Source organism: Oncorhynchus gorbuscha, unplaced genomic scaffold (assembly GCF_021184085.1).
Source record: "Oncorhynchus gorbuscha isolate QuinsamMale2020 ecotype Even-year unplaced genomic scaffold, OgorEven_v1.0 Un_scaffold_591, whole genome shotgun sequence".
Taxonomy (NCBI): Eukaryota; Metazoa; Chordata; class Actinopteri; order Salmoniformes; family Salmonidae; genus Oncorhynchus; species Oncorhynchus gorbuscha.
The window spans coordinates 458,084-475,265 of NW_025745427.1; the positions used below are offsets into that span (position 1 = coordinate 458,084).

General features: G+C 43.3%; 1 protein-coding gene across 7 annotated transcripts in view; it reads left to right on the forward strand.

Annotated features, from left to right (window-relative positions):
- The window catches only part of rnf213a (ring finger protein 213a), a 61,654-nt gene that overhangs the window by 28,827 nt on the left and 15,645 nt on the right, over positions 1-17,182 (forward strand). For all 7 annotated transcript variants that reach the window (XR_006835707.1, XR_006835708.1, XR_006835710.1 and 4 more), the window contains exons 33-55: positions 74-138; positions 899-1,052; positions 1,393-1,534; positions 1,729-1,920; positions 2,219-2,349; positions 3,075-3,232; positions 3,442-3,654; positions 4,248-4,435; positions 4,719-4,839; positions 7,338-7,438; positions 7,765-7,947; positions 8,461-8,630; positions 8,716-8,818; positions 8,930-9,044; positions 11,887-12,094; positions 12,637-12,833; positions 13,148-13,270; positions 13,948-14,058; positions 14,686-14,928; positions 15,505-15,580; positions 15,689-15,723; positions 15,833-15,933; positions 16,217-16,373. Coding sequence is in view for 2 of the 7 variants with exons in the window: in XM_046334280.1 (XP_046190236.1) it covers positions 74-138; positions 899-1,052; positions 1,393-1,534; positions 1,729-1,920; positions 2,219-2,349; positions 3,075-3,232; positions 3,442-3,654; positions 4,248-4,435; positions 4,719-4,839; positions 7,338-7,438; positions 7,765-7,947; positions 8,461-8,630; positions 8,716-8,818; positions 8,930-9,044; positions 11,887-12,094; positions 12,637-12,833; positions 13,148-13,270; positions 13,948-14,058; positions 14,686-14,928; positions 15,505-15,580; positions 15,689-15,723; positions 15,833-15,933; positions 16,217-16,373 (3,287 nt within the window). In the remaining 5 variants the exon portion in view is untranslated. The remainder of the gene's footprint in view (positions 1-73; positions 139-898; positions 1,053-1,392; positions 1,535-1,728; positions 1,921-2,218; positions 2,350-3,074; positions 3,233-3,441; positions 3,655-4,247; positions 4,436-4,718; positions 4,840-7,337; positions 7,439-7,764; positions 7,948-8,460; positions 8,631-8,715; positions 8,819-8,929; positions 9,045-11,886; positions 12,095-12,636; positions 12,834-13,147; positions 13,271-13,947; positions 14,059-14,685; positions 14,929-15,504; positions 15,581-15,688; positions 15,724-15,832; positions 15,934-16,216; positions 16,374-17,182) is intronic.

The following is a 17,182-nucleotide window of genomic DNA, read 5'->3' on the forward strand; positions in this document are numbered from 1 at the left end:
TCGTACTGATACACTTCTTCAGAAAAAATGACCTGTTGACATAGTTAAAAGAGCCTTGTATGTTTATGCACAGCGATGGAGGTAGATGACATGTACACTGAGACAGAGCAACAGGAATTGGAACATGAAGACCAAACAGTGAGTTTTACACCATTACTTACCCGCCAGTGTTGTGATTGGCTGTGATATTTGTCTATTGATTTCTCTTCGCCAGAGGGGCATCCGTTGTCAAAATGGGACTTCGTGGCTGTGTTATTTAGTACAAATCGCAAATGTAATTTCCTGGTTGCTAAAATTCCACACTCAATTTCAGTTTGTGACAAAACAAGCACTGAAATTGCACAAACAGTGTAGAAATCATCATAGTTTTGGTTGAAAGGTCCTATATGACAGGTCTACACTATTTAGCATTATAAACTGAGATACAATCTAATGCTTTAAAAGAGGATGCACTTTTGGATGTTAGACTTTAACATTTTTTATTTTTTATTTTTAACCTTTATTTACCTAGGCAAGTCAGTTAAGAACAATTCTTATTTTCAATGACGGCCTAGGAACAGTGGGTTAACTGCCTGTTCAGGGGCAGAACGACAGATTTTGTACCTTGTCAGCTCGGGGATTTGAACTTGCAACCTTTTGGTTACTAGTCCAATGCTCTAACCACTAGGCTACCCTGCCCTTTAATATTTATGTGTTATTATTTGCTACAATATTGTTTTGGCATTCTGTATGATGGACTTCCTCTTGTAAAAATTACAGTAATACTGCAAAAATTCAAAACAATCCTGTTTGTAGCACCATTTACATATCATGTGTACATAACCCTTGTTGTTTTACTGTACATAAACCATGTTGTTTTCCTCGTGTTTCATATGTCTTGACCATGTTCCTACTGCAGAGCTGGGGGAGTGTTGTGGACACCACGGCGCTGGTACGTAGCTGTGTGCAGAGCGCAGTGGGCATGCTCAGAGACCAGCTGGAGGGCGGAGTCCGTAGTACCAGGAGAGTGGAGATCCTGCTCACACTCCTGACTGACAACCAACAAATAAGAGGTAGGATAACTACTATAGTACTAATGGTTTATTTTTAGATTTTTAAAGCGACTTGGAGATTCTTCTTGTAGTAATAAGTGCTATATAAAATAAATCTGTTATTATTGCTGTTTAGGCCAATTCTTAATAACTGTTTACCCATTGGCGTGCTAAATCTAAGCAGTAGTGCGTGTTAGCGCCGGAGAAGTTTGAAAATTGAGAGACTCTACAAGCGATCTCCATACTTCTCTCCATACTTCTCTGTATCCAAGCTTGCATGGATACAGCACAACAATGGGTCATCATTGACATGCATTCCATTCTCAATGATCATACTCAGACTATGAATGTTCTTGAACAGCTGAATTTCTGAGGACCGTGAAGAGACGTCTTCACTCGTTGCTGTCGACCCATGATGACAACACGCTCAAACTGTCCTCAAATAACTGGGTCATCAAGGAGGCGTCCAACATTGACGCACTGCAGGAAGGAGGGACATTCAGGTGAGTGACCACTATGATTTCAAAACCTCTTATGCCAGTACAAATCCTCATTGTAAATTCAAAGGGACTTTAAAGATAACTCTTTAAAAGGGACATAAGATATTTTTGATTGGCCAAATAACCATACATTTAGCCTTGTACCATATTGCCCATAAACGGCTCTACTAAACAGATTTTCTACTTTTTTGTACCAGACACACCCTATGGAAAAGGGTGCAGGCTGTGGTTATTCCCTTCTTGGCCCAGCTGGTCTCTGTCATCGACCGCGACCGCAACCTGGACATTCTGCAGGACTCCAACTCTGGAGAGGCGGTTAAGAAACTCTGGTTGGACATCTTTGGGAACGACAAACTACTCGAGGTTCCCTACACAAAACTGGACCGCAAGTAAGTACTGTACTGTCACAGCAATGGTTATGCTGTTGGACTAGAGAGCATAGAAATAAAATGACAAGAACAGCCATTTCTAATCAAGTTGTTGTTCTACAATGGGTGGACCGGCGGCCATATTGAGTATTCCACTCAAAGTACCATGGTCTGAGGGGCTTTGTCCCTTCTAGTAATTATATTTCTGTGTTCAAGACTAGAGATGTTGTCTTCTGTCAGCTCTGATTCTAGAATGTCAGTGAATCAACAACTCCCTTTCTCTTGCCACTCTATATTAACCCCTCCCTTCCTGTCCCAGTTCAGAGTCAAAGACCATCCTGGTCCAGAACTACATTGGGCTGGACAAGAACATCGGCTGTATCATGCCCTTCAGCTGGAGGATCAGGGACTACCTGGATGAACTCTGGGTCCATGCTCTCCAGCATGAAGGTAGTGGGTTATGACAATACCTCATACGTCTAACTTATATGTCAGGGATCATCAACTAGATTCAGCCGAGGGCCCATTTTCTTTTTTTGTTGGGGGGCAGGAACATAATTACAAATCATTTGTAGACTGCAAAAAGCCCAAACAGATATGTTTGACTAATACATAATCATTTCAAACCTTGCTTACATTTGTATACAATCACGTCTCTCTCTGTTATGCGTGGGAATGCTTTGGAACAGATTTCTTCCATTTAAATCACTTGTATACAATCACGTCTCTCTCTGTTATGCGTGGGAATGCTTTGGAACAGATTTCTTACATTTAAATCACTTGTATACAATCACGTCTCTCTCTGTTATGCGTGGGAATGCTTTGGAACAGATTTCTTACATTTAAATCACTTGGAGCTGATGTCCTGGTGTTTTTACAGTCTTATGTCTAACAACAAAAATAAAAAAGTATTCTATTTTTTTTATCAGAAAACCTTAAGGCCTCCAGTTTGGGAACCCTGTTATGTTGTAACCAGAGGTTGTATTGGAGGATCGTTAATTTATTTAATGAATAGGGCATTACGTTTTGACCAACGTTCAGCATTGTTTTACTGCTACATCCCTGGTTGTAGTCTATGTGTTGTGTTCAATAATTCTTCAGTACTAGGTCTCTATCTAGGAATGATGTTATGTTCTCTTCATTTAACCTAGTTATGGTGTTTCTGGGATGTTCAGGTCACACTCAGGGCCAGTTTGAGGAGTTCTTTAGGAAGACCCCACTGGGCCGCTACATCTCAGAGGCAAACCCGGAGATGCAGGCTGAGTTCTTCCACAGGTACCTGCAGGATTTCATCTCCATGACCATGAATGTGACCTGTCAGGAGGATCTGCAGGTAATGAGTTTCATTGTTTTACTGTCAACATTTATAAAATTATGTCATTAGTCTGTTTTTATGGATCCCAGCAATCATTGGAAAACATTGATGTCTGTTCCTGGCTGGAGAGTCCTGCCTAAATAAAGATGAATTGAATTGTTATTTCAAGGTGTTAATTATTAGTTTGTGTGTGTGTACACATCCATACATCCTAACCAATCATCCAGCTCCTTCGCGGTGCCTTGACCTGTTGTGTGAACGAGCTGCGGCTGCGTCACGATGACGTCATGGGGAAGGAAGTGACCTCGCTGCCCTGGGTCCACGCTGCCTACCATGAGTTTAAGAACCGCCTGCAGAACCTGTCCAGGATGATCAGCATGGAGCCCCAGTTGGCCCAGGTCCTCCGGGTGAACACGCATGCCAGAGAGGGGGATGAACTGGTCAGTATTACTGGGAAGCTTCACTGGGACGTTGGGAAAACACTATGTTCTATACCTGCTGCACTGGAGTCCTAACTGTGGGCCAGCGCAAGCAGAGCGCGAGGCTTCTAGGTGTGAACATCTTGAAATGAAAACCAGGAGCAGCACACATTATTATGAGCCGTCCTCCACTCAGCAGCCTCCACTGAAGTCTAGTATAGCAGGCCAGTTCAGCGTTAAAGGGATTCTTCATTTTATTTCAAGCAATGATACATTTGTTTTCTTCCAGTCTTTTGAATGCTGTTAGAGATTAAATGGAAGGCAAATATTTGTGTTTTAGCTCAAGCGTAGGGGAGATGCTTGCTGTAATATCACTCCTTTATGCTTTGTGGCTTGTGTTGTATTGGCACGAATACTTGTGTTAATATAAAACATTTTCAGGAACAAGGATATCTTAAGTATATTCCTCTGCATTGTGTCATGTTGCATTGACCATAGCCTTGTGTGCCTGGCATCCATTTTCTCCTCTGCCAGGAAAAAAGAGCCAATGTGATAATGCAATGTCTAGCGACACGAGACTGCGTTACCCCTCAAAGCATGCGTTAACTCCCCAGGTGCTGGACGTGTATGCGGCCGTGGCCTGTGTAGAGTACCTGGAGCCCCAGGCTCTGGACACAGACGGCCAGCGGCTGGTCTGGCTCAGACAGGTCAAGAGGCTCCAGGTCCCCATCGAGCTGGTCTGCTCTGAGGAGAATCTGAGACACTATAAGGACAGGAGCCTGGCCATGGTCCACAGAGTTCAGTGAGTTAACAGGGATTCTATTCAATCTCAATGACAGGAACTTGAATGGCAAGGTTGACACAGTGACATTGACATGGCCAGTATATAAACTGACTCTATTTATCAACTGTTATGTTCTGTTTGTTGCATTGTCCCTTTATTTCATTTTGATTTAAAAGAAGTGTAAAGCTGTCCCGTCATCTGAAGGGCAGTTTTGTATTATTTGGTAGCTGCTAAAACTTTAGAACAACAGAATGGAAGTTGTATTTTTTGTTGTGACTTGTTTTTTCTGTGGTTTCTGTAGGACTGGGTGGAACCGCGTCGTCACCCTGTCTCTGTTTGTGGAGCACATGTTACTGGGCATCGAGGAGGTGGAGAAGAAGCTGAAGCCTCTGGTCTTGGAGCACACCAGAGGGTTGTGCCAGGTCAGTGTGGTCTGGGGTCATATCTATAGGAATAATGATGTCAATTGAGAATCTCCATCAAAAATGATTTAAACCCAGGATTGGGCTTAATCTGTCTGGGAATCCTCCTTTTAGTGTATGTATAGTACTGTATAGTGGCACAGCGGTCAAAGGCACTGCATCTCCGTGCTAGAGGCTTCACTACACACACCCTGGTTCGAATCCAGGCTGTATCACAACCGGCCGTGATTGGGAGTCCCATAGGGCGGCGCACAATTGGCCCAGGTTTGACCAGTGTAGGCCGTCATTGTAAATAAGAATTTGTTCTTAACTGACTTGCCTAGTTAAATAAAATGGTGCCCTTCAGTGTAACAGGTAACCACACCACTCCTCTGATTTGCCTGGGCTATTATCAGAATAATATACTGAACTAAAATATAAATGCAATATGCAACAATTTCAAAGATTTTACTGAGTTTCAGTTCACATAAGGAAATCTGTCTATTGAAATAAATTAATTTCATCTATGGATTTCACATGACTGGGAATACAGATATGACTCTCTTGATCACAGACACCTTAAAAAAATGTGTGGATCAGAAAACCAGTCAGTATCTGGTGTGGCCACCATTTGCCTCATGCAGTGAGACATCTTCTTTGCATAGAGTTGATCAGGCTGTTGATTGTGGAATGTTGTCCCACTCCTCTTCAATGACTGTGTGAAGTTGCTGGATATTGGCCAGAACTTGAACACGCTGTTGTACCCGTTGATCCAGAGCATCTCAAACATGCTCAATAGGTGACATGTCTGGTGATTATTCAGGCCATGGAATAAATGGGACATTTTCAGCTTCCAGGAATTGTGTGCAGATCCTAATGACATGGGGCCGTGCATTATCATGCTGACACATGAGGTGATTGCGGCAGATGAATGGCATGACAATGGGCCTCAGGATCTCGTCACGGTATCTGTGTACATTGAAATTGCCATTGATAAAATGCAATTGTGTACATTGTCTGTAGCTTATGCCTTTTTAAAGGGGTGGATCTGCTTAATATTGAGGAAAGAATATTGGTTCCATCAATGTAATTGTCTGCATCATTTCCAATCCCCCATATATTTTTGGGGTAAATCTATACAGTGGGGAGAACAAGTATTTGATACACTGCTGATTTTGCAGGTTTTCCTACTTACAAAGCATGTAGAGGTCTGTAATTTTTATCATAGGTACACTTCAACTGTGACAGACGCAATCTAAAACAAAAATCCAGAAAATCACATTGTATGATTTTTAAGTAAAGCCATCCCTAAAGCCAACACCTCATTTGACAGCCTTTCCTTCCAGTTCTCTGCTGCCTGTGACTGGAACGAATTGCATAAATCGCTGAAGTTGGAGACTTTTATCTCCCTCACCAACTTTAAACATCTGCTATCTGAGCAGCTAACCGATCGCATGCAGCTGTACATAGTCTATCGGTAAATAGCCCACCAAATTTACCTACCTCAGCCCCATACTGTTTTTATTTATTTACTTTTTGGCTCTTTTGCACACCAGTATCTCTACCTGTACATGACCATTTGATCATTTATCACTCCAGTGTTAATCTGCTAAATTGTAATTATTCGCCTACCTCCTCATGCCTTTTGCACACAATGAATATAGACTCTTGTTTTCTTTTTCTACTGTGTTATTGACTTGTTTATTGTTTACTCCATGTGTAACTCTGTGTTGTCTGTTCACGCTGCTATGCTTTATCTTGGCCAGGTCGCAGTTGTAAATGAGAACTTGTTCTTAACTAGCCTACCTGGTTAAATAAAGGTGAAATATATATATATATATTTAAATTCAACCTGAACATTCAACCCCTCCCATCTATCTCTCAACACCATCCTTTTTGGATTTCTATTTGCCATATATTTTTCAACTGTGCTGTGATGCTTCACAAACGACTTGGGCACTATTCACAACGTTGACATCAGTAAACCGCTCACCCACACCATACCATACATGTGGTCTACGGCTGTTTTTTAATGTACTGCCAAATTCTCTAAAACAAGTTTGGAGGAGGCGTGTGGTAGAGAAATGAACATGACATTTTCTGGCAACAGCTCTGGTGGACATTCCTGCAATCAGCATGCCAATTGCACGCTCCCTCAAAATTGTAGACATATGTGCCATTGTGTTGTATGACATTAGGCCGCTCTAAAATGTGCAGGTTTATTGACCCCAGCACAAGGTGTACCTGTGTAATGATCATGCTGTTTAATCAGCTTCTTGATATGCCACATCTGTTAGGTGGATGGATTTTCTTGGTAAAGGGTAAATGCTCACTAACAGGGATGCAAACAAATTCGTGCCCAAAATTTGGGAGACATACGCTTTTTGTGCAAATGGGAAATGTCTGCAATCTTTTATTTGCGCTCATGAAACATAGGGCCAACACTTTACATGTTGAGTTTATCTTTTTGTTCAGTGTCATTTTTCCTTTCCTTTCAAAATGTCATTTGTTCTATCAAGATCCTGGAGAAGGACTCTGACCTGAAAATGAAGAAGCCGTTTGAGGCGGTGATCGGTATACTGAAAGCCTGCAAAGACGGAGCAATGGAGCGCATTTTCAGGTATGGATTCCCTTTCCTTCCTCATCTGTCTGGAAGTATATTTCTATTAGAATCCTGATCCAGCAAAGCAGAGATTGGCTGGTATTATACCACAAAGGAAGCATATGGCTGGATCATGATTAGACTCTGATCACTCAAACCTCAGGGCCTTACTTATAGTGGGTATATACAAGCACCTGGAGTTTTTCCTGGTCACATTCACATAACAAAGAAAAACTCAGAGCCTTAATTATAGTGTATAGTGTCTAGCTCTATAATTTAACAAGCTCAATGCCCTGCATGCTGTATGCTTAACTTGCATAACTCGCTATCTTGTCCGTGTCCAGGTTTGGCCTCCAGCCATGCCCTGTGTGTATGAGCGACCCCCATGACCCCCTGAGCCTGCCGTGTGACCACATCTACTGCCTGACCTGCATCAGACAGTGGCTGGTCCCAGGTCAGATGTTCTGTCCTCTCTGCATGCAGGCTGTGCCAGACGACTTCACTCTCAGGCCCTCTGAAGACATAAGGTGAGGGCGGACCCTCTCATGTTGATTAGTACATGACTAAGGTTATTAGACATACTGATGGCTCTGTTTGTTATGTGAAGAAGATAACCTCATGGAAATAACTCACTTTATTGTGATTTAATCTTATTTGAATGTTTTATTGTTGATTAAGCTTCAATTCATTCATTCATTTCCCTGCCATTCATTAATTACCTAATATCGTTTTTGTGTATGCATTTTAGGCTCACCAGTTTTAAATGCTTTCATACTGTTAGGTTCTAAATGAACCTTGTAAAAACTCATGGACGATTAACTGACTTGCCTAGTTAAATTAAGGTAAAATAAATCAAAACTTCTGGTGTAGAAACCAGACTCTTGCACTCAATATTTCAAAAGGATACCTGATAATAAACATGATTTCAAGTTTAGAGTCAGAACCCATCAATATTGTAACGGAATTGAATTATTAACATACAGTATGTGTGGGTTCATTGCATTGTTGGTCACGGTTGTGTCAATCATATTATTATACAGAGTTCTCATCAACCAGAACGCCCGCTTCAGGAAGCAGTGCAACGCCTTCTTCATAGACCTGGTCTCAACAGTTTGCTTCAAGGACAACTCTCCCCCCTGCAGGGCCATCATCCTCCACCTGCTCTCCTTCCTCATGGTGGAGGTCCACTCTGTGCCCATCATCAGAGGTGGTGAGTGGGTGGAGATGGGGGTGTGGGCCACTGTGTTTGTCTTGTTGTGTGTTGTTGTCCTCATAATCCTCTTCCTCTTTGCCAGCTCATCGTCAGATTCTGACCAAGGCCCTCTCCCCCTTTGACGACTCTGTTGACAAAAACCCAGTAGTTCGGTCGGTTGTTCTCAAACTCCTGCTCAAATACAGGTGATTATGAGACTAGTACTGCTAGACTACTCTTTCATTCATGATTTTAAATATATCAAAATTGTTCAAATGCCCCTCACTGTTTGATTAAATTCATGTTTGTTTTTGAAGCTTTGATGACGTGAAAGACTACCTGCAGCAGCACCTGACAGCAGTTGAACAGAGCAACATCTTGGAGGAATCAGACAAGAATGAACTGTATTCTCTGTATATCAACTGTCTGGAGGTAGGTGTACATATGGCCCATTGAATCATCTGTCTGGAGGTAGGTGTACATATGGCCCATTGAATCATCTGTCTGGAGGTAGGTGTACATATGGCCCATTGAATCATCTGTCTGGAGGTAGGTGTACATATGGCCCATTGAATGGAGGTAGGTGTACATATGGCCCATTGAATGGAGGTAGGTGTACATATGGCCCATTGAATCATCTGTCTGGAGGTAGGTGTACATATGGCCCATTGAATCATCTGTCTGGAGGTAGGTGTACATATGGCCCATTGAATCATCTGTCCCATTGAATCATCTGGGAGGTAGGTGTACATATGGCCCATTGAATGGAGGTAGGTGTACATATGGCCCATTGAATCATCTGTCTGGAGGTAGGTGTACATATGGCCCATTGAATCATCTGTCTGAAGGTAGGTGTACATATGGCCCATTGAATCATCTGTCTGGAGGTAGGTGTACATATGGCCCATTGAATCATCTGTCTGGAGGTAGGTGTACATATGGCCCATTGAATCATCTGTCTGGAGGTAGGTGTACATATGGCCCATTGAATCATCTGTCTGGAGGTAGGTGTACATATGGCCCATTGAATGGAGGTAGGTGTATATATGGCCCATTGAATGGAGGTAGGTGTACATATGGCCCATTGAATGGAGGTAGGTGTACATATGGCCCATTGAATGGAGGTAGGTGTACATATGGCCCATTGAATCATCTGTCTGGAGGTAGGTGTACATATGGCCCACTGAATGGAGGTAGGTGTACATATGGCCCATTGAATCATCTGTCTGGAGGTAGGTGTACATATGGCCCATTGAATGGAGGTAGGTGTACATATGGCCCATTGAATCATCTGTCTGGAGGTAGGTGTACATATGGCCCATTGAATCATCTGTCTGGAGGTAGGTGTACATATGGCCCATTGAATCATCTGTCTGGAGGTAGGTGTATATATGGCCCATTGAATGGAGGTGGGTGTATATATGACCCATTTGAATCTACAGTAGCATGTATGTGGTTGGTGTATATAAAGAGTTATGCATCAGTAATTGTTGGTGTGAAGAGATATCGGCTAAGTACATTGATTTGACTGTTTGGAGTTGATGCAAAATCCTAGCCTTAAAAGTAATACATAGTGTCATGCTTGAAACTCAGTCTTTACTGCTGTGGATTTAGTTATGTCAATGGCTGCATGTGCTATTTATATAATAATATAATAATATATTTCAGTGAATAATGCTATTTCAGTGACACGTGCTATTTCACTGAAGTGTGCTATTTCAGTGACACGTGCTATTTCAGTGACACGTGCTATTTCAGTGACGCGTGCTATTTCAGTGAATAATGCTATTTCATTGAATAATGCTATTTCAGTGAATAATGCTATTTCAGTGAATAATGCTATTTCAGTGAATAGTGCTATTTCACTGAAGTGTGCTATTTCAGTGACACGTGCTATTTCAGTGAATAATGCTATTTCAGTGACACGTGCTATTTCACTGAAGTGTGCTATTTCAGTGGTGTGTGCTATTTCAGTGAATAATGCTATTTCAGTGAATAATGCTATTTCAGTGAATAATGCTATTTCAGTGAATAATGCTATTTCAGTGACGTGTGCGATTTCAATGAATAATGCTATTTCAAGCAACTACATGTAGAGTTTTTGCATTGTAATTTCAGAAAATGTCCATAATAATATATCTAAGTTAATAATGGAATGATAGTGTTTCACACAATTTTTTACATTTTGGGCCAATACAAAATAGCATTCTAAAATACAGACTTGCTATTTGACAATGAAAGCCAGATGGGAAACTGCACCCTCCCTTTTACATCGACGTCACTAAAAGGCGTGGTCATCTCCTCATCGAGCACAACGAACAATGGCAGACTGAGACAAGCGGCCAATGTAGAAATCGCTTTGTCATTTCCTGGTTACTGAAATTCCATGCTCAATTTCAGTATATGTGAGAAAACAAGCACTGAATAGTGTAGGGAATCATTGTACCATCTAAATCACTGTGAAATCGGTTTTTAATTACCAAAAATGTACCATCTAAATCACTGTGAAATCGGTTTTTAATTACCAAAAATATTGTTTTTACGGCTGTTTTGAAGTTGATGGACGTAACTGAAAGTAAAATAGTCTTGCTATCAAGGATCCTTGAGAAGTCAGATGGCACTAACCTGTCCACCGTGTTGTGGGGAAATGGCATCTATCAGGGATCAGATGGCACTAACCTGGTTGAAATGTCAGGGATGGCACTAACCTCTCCTATCAGGGATCCTTGTCAGTTGTGGGGGGAAATGGCATCTATCAGGGATCAGATGGCACTAACCTGGTGAAATGTCAGGGATGGCACACTAACCTCTCCACCGTGTTGTGGGGAAATGGCATCTATCAGGGATCCTTGGGAAGTCAGATGGCACTAACCTGTCCACCGTGTTGTGGGGAAATGGCATCTATCAGGGATCCTTGGGAAGTCAGATGGCACTAACCTGTCCACCGTGTTGTGGGGAAATGGCATCTATCAGGGATCCTTGGGAAGTCAGATGGCACTAACCTCTCCACCGTGTTGTGGGGAAATGGCATCTATCAGATGGATCCTTGGGAAATGGCATCTATCAAGGATCCTTGGGAAGTCAGATGGCACTAACCTCTCCACCGTGTTGTGGGGAAATGGCATCGGGGAGAGGGGAGGGAATTGTTTATATTGAGCCTAAGTGTAGTTGCAGTTCACCAAGCTTCTACATGGGTGACACATTCTACATGTAGCATCTTTCAGTGACATGCTTTTTCACTGACATCATTGTCACACCCTCCTCTCCATCCCAGGATTCCATGTTTGAGCGGATGCAGTGCCACACGGTGGCGGAGCAGCAGGCCTGCATGCAGGATGAGAGGGTCTTCCTGGGGGACTTCCTGCAGTTGGATGCCGGCCACGCAGCCACCGTAGAGTACCTGCAGCAGGTGGCCAGGGTGCGCATGGGGCTGGACAGAGCTGCAGACCTGCTGGTCCACATGCTGTCTGCTGCTGCCACAGGTCCGTACGTCATCCTGGATCCTGTTCAGTAGGGTACAACGAGCATTGGGTCATTTCAAGTAGTCTGCCAGTATCACTCCATTTAATAACGTTTTTTTCTTCTGTTTTGTTCCTGTTGAACACGACCCTTGTGTTTCAATATGATACTTGTGGGTGTAGGTCAACTGTCGTATAATATATATGATTGATTTGATAGACTAGTCAATGATTTAATTAATACAGTAGGACGGCAGGTAGCCTAGCGGTTAGATTATTGGGTCAGTAACTGAAAGTTTGCTGGTTTGAATACCCGAGCCGACAAGGTGGAAAATCTGTCGATGTGCTCTTGAGCAAGGCACTTAACCTTAATTTGCTCAAGGGGCACCATACTACTATGGCTAACTCTGTAAAACAGCACATCTAACTTCACCTATGTGACTATAAAACCTATCTATTTAAAAATAAAAAATAAATGGTATACGTTTGCTTAATTATCCTAGTCCTCCTCTCAATCAATCGTATGTGTTCATGTGACGCTTCCCTCTCCCATTATGGTCCAATAGGATCGCAGGAGGAGTCTCCTAACGGCGTTGCGGCCTTCCTGACCAGCGTGGTAGAACTGTGTAGACGCAGCGGGAACGACTGGTACCGGGTCTACCTCATCCGTAAGATCTGCAGCCAGCGCGGCGTGGAGTTTGTTCAGAAACTCCTGAAGGTGGCTGACATCCGGTGGTTGTTCCCTGCTGAAGTTCTGCAGCAGGTATTGTGGCCATTTTGTCTTTCTTTATGGGAGAGTAATGTAGGGATCAATACGATGTCTGTACCAAGCTGGAAGTGGTACAGGGATTGTCCACCTTTTAGCTTCGGGTGTTCTTATTTCATACAAAATGTTTTTAACTTTGTATTTGTTAAATGGGTATTTAATATCTAGAATCTCATGGCTAGCATTTTTGGAGTATGTAGCGATTATGTATGTAGCAATTTTTTTTACTAAGTATTTGTGTATTGATGTGATGATATAAACCATATTTCATACCATTTTAACCACTCTTTCTCTCTTCTGTTGTCCTTCAGAATGAAGATGGCAGCCAGATAGACCAATATCTTGTGTGTGGAGAGGATTACAAGACAATCCGAGATGCTGTTGCCAAGGCAATGATGGAAGGCAAAATCGAGGGATTGGACAACGCTTGTGAGGTATTGTTGTAGTTCTACTTTACTTCATAACTGAAACACCTGCAGAACATTTTGCATAAGCTTGTGATTTGATTTGACTTGTTCATTTGTATGTTCTTTCTATCAGATATTCTGTTTTTAAAGTGTTAAAGGCCCAGTGCAGTCAAAACATGATTTTTCCTGTGTTGTATGTATATTTCCACACTGAGGTTGGAATAATACTGTGAAAGTAATGATAAGGCCCTATTTGTGTGAGAGCTGTTTTTCAGCCTGTTTTGGTGGGATGGAGTTTTGGCCTTCCCTGGTGACATCACCATGCAGTAAATTAGTTAATAGACCAATAAGAAAGAGTTCCAAATCTCTGCCAATAACAGCACGTTTACAGTTTTCCATCCCCACACAGTCCACTCCCAGACAGTCCAAGCAAAACTCTTACTTGAGAAATTGCTCTTTGTTAAGAAGCTATTGTTTCTTTTTGGCCATTTTAATTTAAAACAATCATAGTAAGGTACTTAATTATTACCAATCAATTATTTTGATATTGGGGGAAAAACACGTGTGTGTGTGTGTGTGTGTGTGTGTGTGTGTGTGTGTGTGTGTGTGTGTGTGTGTGTGTGTGTGTGTGTGTGTGTGTGTGTGTGTGTGTGTGTGTGTGTGTGTGTGTGTGTGTGTGTGTGTGTGTGTGTGTGTGTGTGCAGGGCTGTAAATGTCCTCCACAGAAGAAAGCCGTCTACCTGCTCCTGGCCCTGTTCAGAGAAGTCACCTCTCTCTACAGATCAGCCAATGACAGCTTCCATCCTAAACCTGTGGTAAGGGTCCTTATACAAAGACAAAATACTGTGATGTAGTCCCAATTCTCTCCTTCCTATCCTTCACTGATTTGAAAGAAAATGACTGATATAAGACATATGGTGGAAACTCCTTCTAGCCCATGTCACCACCAATCAAATGCTTTTAGTAGTGAATGAGTGCACATGTCAGGAGAAAGGAATATTATTGTCAGTCTCTTCAGCTTCCATACTTCACCTGTCTTTACACCTAAAGCTAACACTGTGTATCAACTGTCTCCTCAGCTTCCATACTTCACCTGTCTTTACACCTAAAGCTAACACTGTATCAACTGTCTCCTCAGCTTCCATACTTCATCTGTCTTTACACCTAAAGCTAACACTGTATCAACTGTCTCCTCAGCTTCCATACTTCACCTGTCTTTACACCTAAAGCTAACACTGTATCAACTGTCTCCTCAGCTTCCATACTTCACCTGTCTTTACACCTAAAGCTAACACTGTATCAACTATCTCCTCAGCTTCCATACTTCACCTGTCTTTACACCTAAAGCTAACACTGTGTATCAACTGTCTCCTCAGCTTCCATACTTCACCTGTCTCTTTAACAGTGTCTTTACACCTAAAGCTAACACTGTATTCCCCCAGCAATGCCAGGCCCTGTTGGCGTTCATCCAGGCCTCCAAGGTGTTGGTCAGCCCAGAGGTGAGGGCCTTCGCCCAGGCCCTGGTGGCCAACCGGCTGGGGCCCTTGGAAGTCCGTCCCGGGGCCTCTGGGGCCCAGTGTGTGGTGGTGGAGCTGAGCATCCACCTGGCTGCAGTGCTGCTCTGTGGGAACCAGGGTGTACTGACGCCCCTCCAGCAGCTGGCCCTACTGCCTACCAACATGCAGGTGGGAACACTGTAGCTGTGTGCCCAATGGCACACTGTTTCCTATGTAGTGCACTACTTTAGTTTTGACCATGGCCCATAGGGTAAGGACTAGTTAATAACTCCCCTCACCTGGTTGCCTAGGTCTTCATTTGACATGAATAGAAAGGAAATAACAAAAACCATCTTACACACGGCCCTCCAGGAATTTAGTTTGACACCCCTGGTCTGGAAGGAATCGGGGCTAAACCCTTTTCACACTACAGAGCCGAGCCAAGCCAAGCTGTACTGGGCTGGCCTGGTATGCATTCAACATTTAATAGAATGCTGAACAGGTAACCTGTGAAAATAAATATCAATGCCAGTGCAGTATGGTTTGGCTTTGCCCTGTAGTCTGAAAATGGTTGGTTGATTCATTATTGAAATACTCTAAAGGGCATATCCAAAACATCAGTGAAGTATCAGTCAGTACAGTCCATGGAAAACAACAGTGTTCAACACATTAAAGCCAGTGACTTATCTCCAGGGTGGTCCTAGGATCCCGTTCTGTTCATGTATAGTCCAGCTAACGTTGATGTTTGTTCCTGTGTGTCTATAGAGAGCCTTCCTCCCCACCATGCCAGAGGACATGCTAGCAGTGGCTCACAAAGCTATGGGGCATCTGCAGTGGTACTGTAAGTATAGTAACAGCCACAACAAAGGGATGTGTGAATTTTGAAATATTTAGCAGATTTAACTGTTTAATGTGAAGTCATCCAAGCTTTTCTTCTGCTCTTCCACAGTTTGTCCCAACAATCACCCGTGCACCATCGGTGAGGTACGTAACATTTGAGTTTATTCTGAATAATCTGGCCTTAACTTTCAGTTAAGAACTGTTTCTCAGAATCTCTCTCTCCTACCCCTCTGTCTGACCCCTCTAACCACAGTGTGGCCAGCCCATGGAGAGGAGTCGCTGCCTGGACTGTGGCCTTGAGATTGGAGGGGACAACCACATAGCTGTCCCTGGCTTCCAAGCCGTTCAGATTGGGTGGGATTTTTATGGAATTTCTAAGACAGTTGATAATGACTTGAGCAGGTGCTGCACTGTGCAGACTTCGGTTCAAACAGTATTTTATTTGATTTCAAATGGTTTAGCTGTGCTTGATTGAGCTGACCTGGCACAATGGAACCAATGGAATAGCCCCCAAAGAACAAACCCTGCCCATCTTGGCCATCCAAGCAGGCTCATACTATTTGAACCCAGGTCTGGTATCATGACGGCACCGGAGAATGGAGAAAAAAACAAATGTTGTTTTTCCCCTTCTTCACAGGAGTGACCGCACCCAGACCGGCCACATCCTGGGAGAGCCCAGACGGAGAGACAACCTGGACATGCAGGACACCAAGAACATGTCCCCAGTGCCCTTTAACCTGCTGCGCCTGTTCACACACATGGCCATGCTGCTAGGGGCCAGCAGTCACCCCCAGGTAAGTACACTAGAGCAGGGGTTTTCAAACGTCTCCTTGTGATCACACAGCCGTTCCATGTGTTGGAACTATTCCAGAGTTAACACACCTGATTCAACTGATCAACGAATCATCAAGCATTTAGGGCTCTCGAGTGGCGCAGCGCTCTAAGGCACTGCATCTCAGTGCAAGAGGCGTCACTACCGTCCCTGGTTCGAATCCAGGCTGTCTCACATCTGACCTTGCGCACAATTGGCCCAGCGGTGTGGGTTTGACCGGGGTAGACCGTCATTGTAAATAACAATTTGTTCTTAACTTACTTGCCTAGTTAAATAAAGGTTAAATGTTTAACTTTTTTTTTTTTGATAAGGTGAATTAGAATTAGTTCAGGGCCACAACAACTAAAGTGTGAAATGTCTGAGGAGGTTGAAAAGCACTGCACTAGAGGTACCTGCTGTACATGGATGGATGGGGTTATTGGTTTGACTGTTGTCCAGTGGTGACCATTACATCTCTTGAAGGACACTTTCCTCAACGGAGTCTCTTGAGCTCCCTCTTTCTCTCTCTGTCTCCGGCTCCTTCCCTTTCTCACTCCCTCTACCCTCCCCCCCTTTCTCTCTCTGTCTCCGGCTCCCTCCCTTTCTCACTCCCTCTCTAACCCTCCCCCTTTCTCTCTCTGTCTCCGCTCCCTCCCTTTCTCACCCTCCCCCTCTACCCTCCCCTCTCCCTTTTCTCTCTCTGTCTCCGGCTCTCTCTCTGCTCACTCTTCTCTCTTTCACCCCCACTCCCTCCCTTTCTCACTCCCTCTCTCTTTCACCCCCACTCCCTCC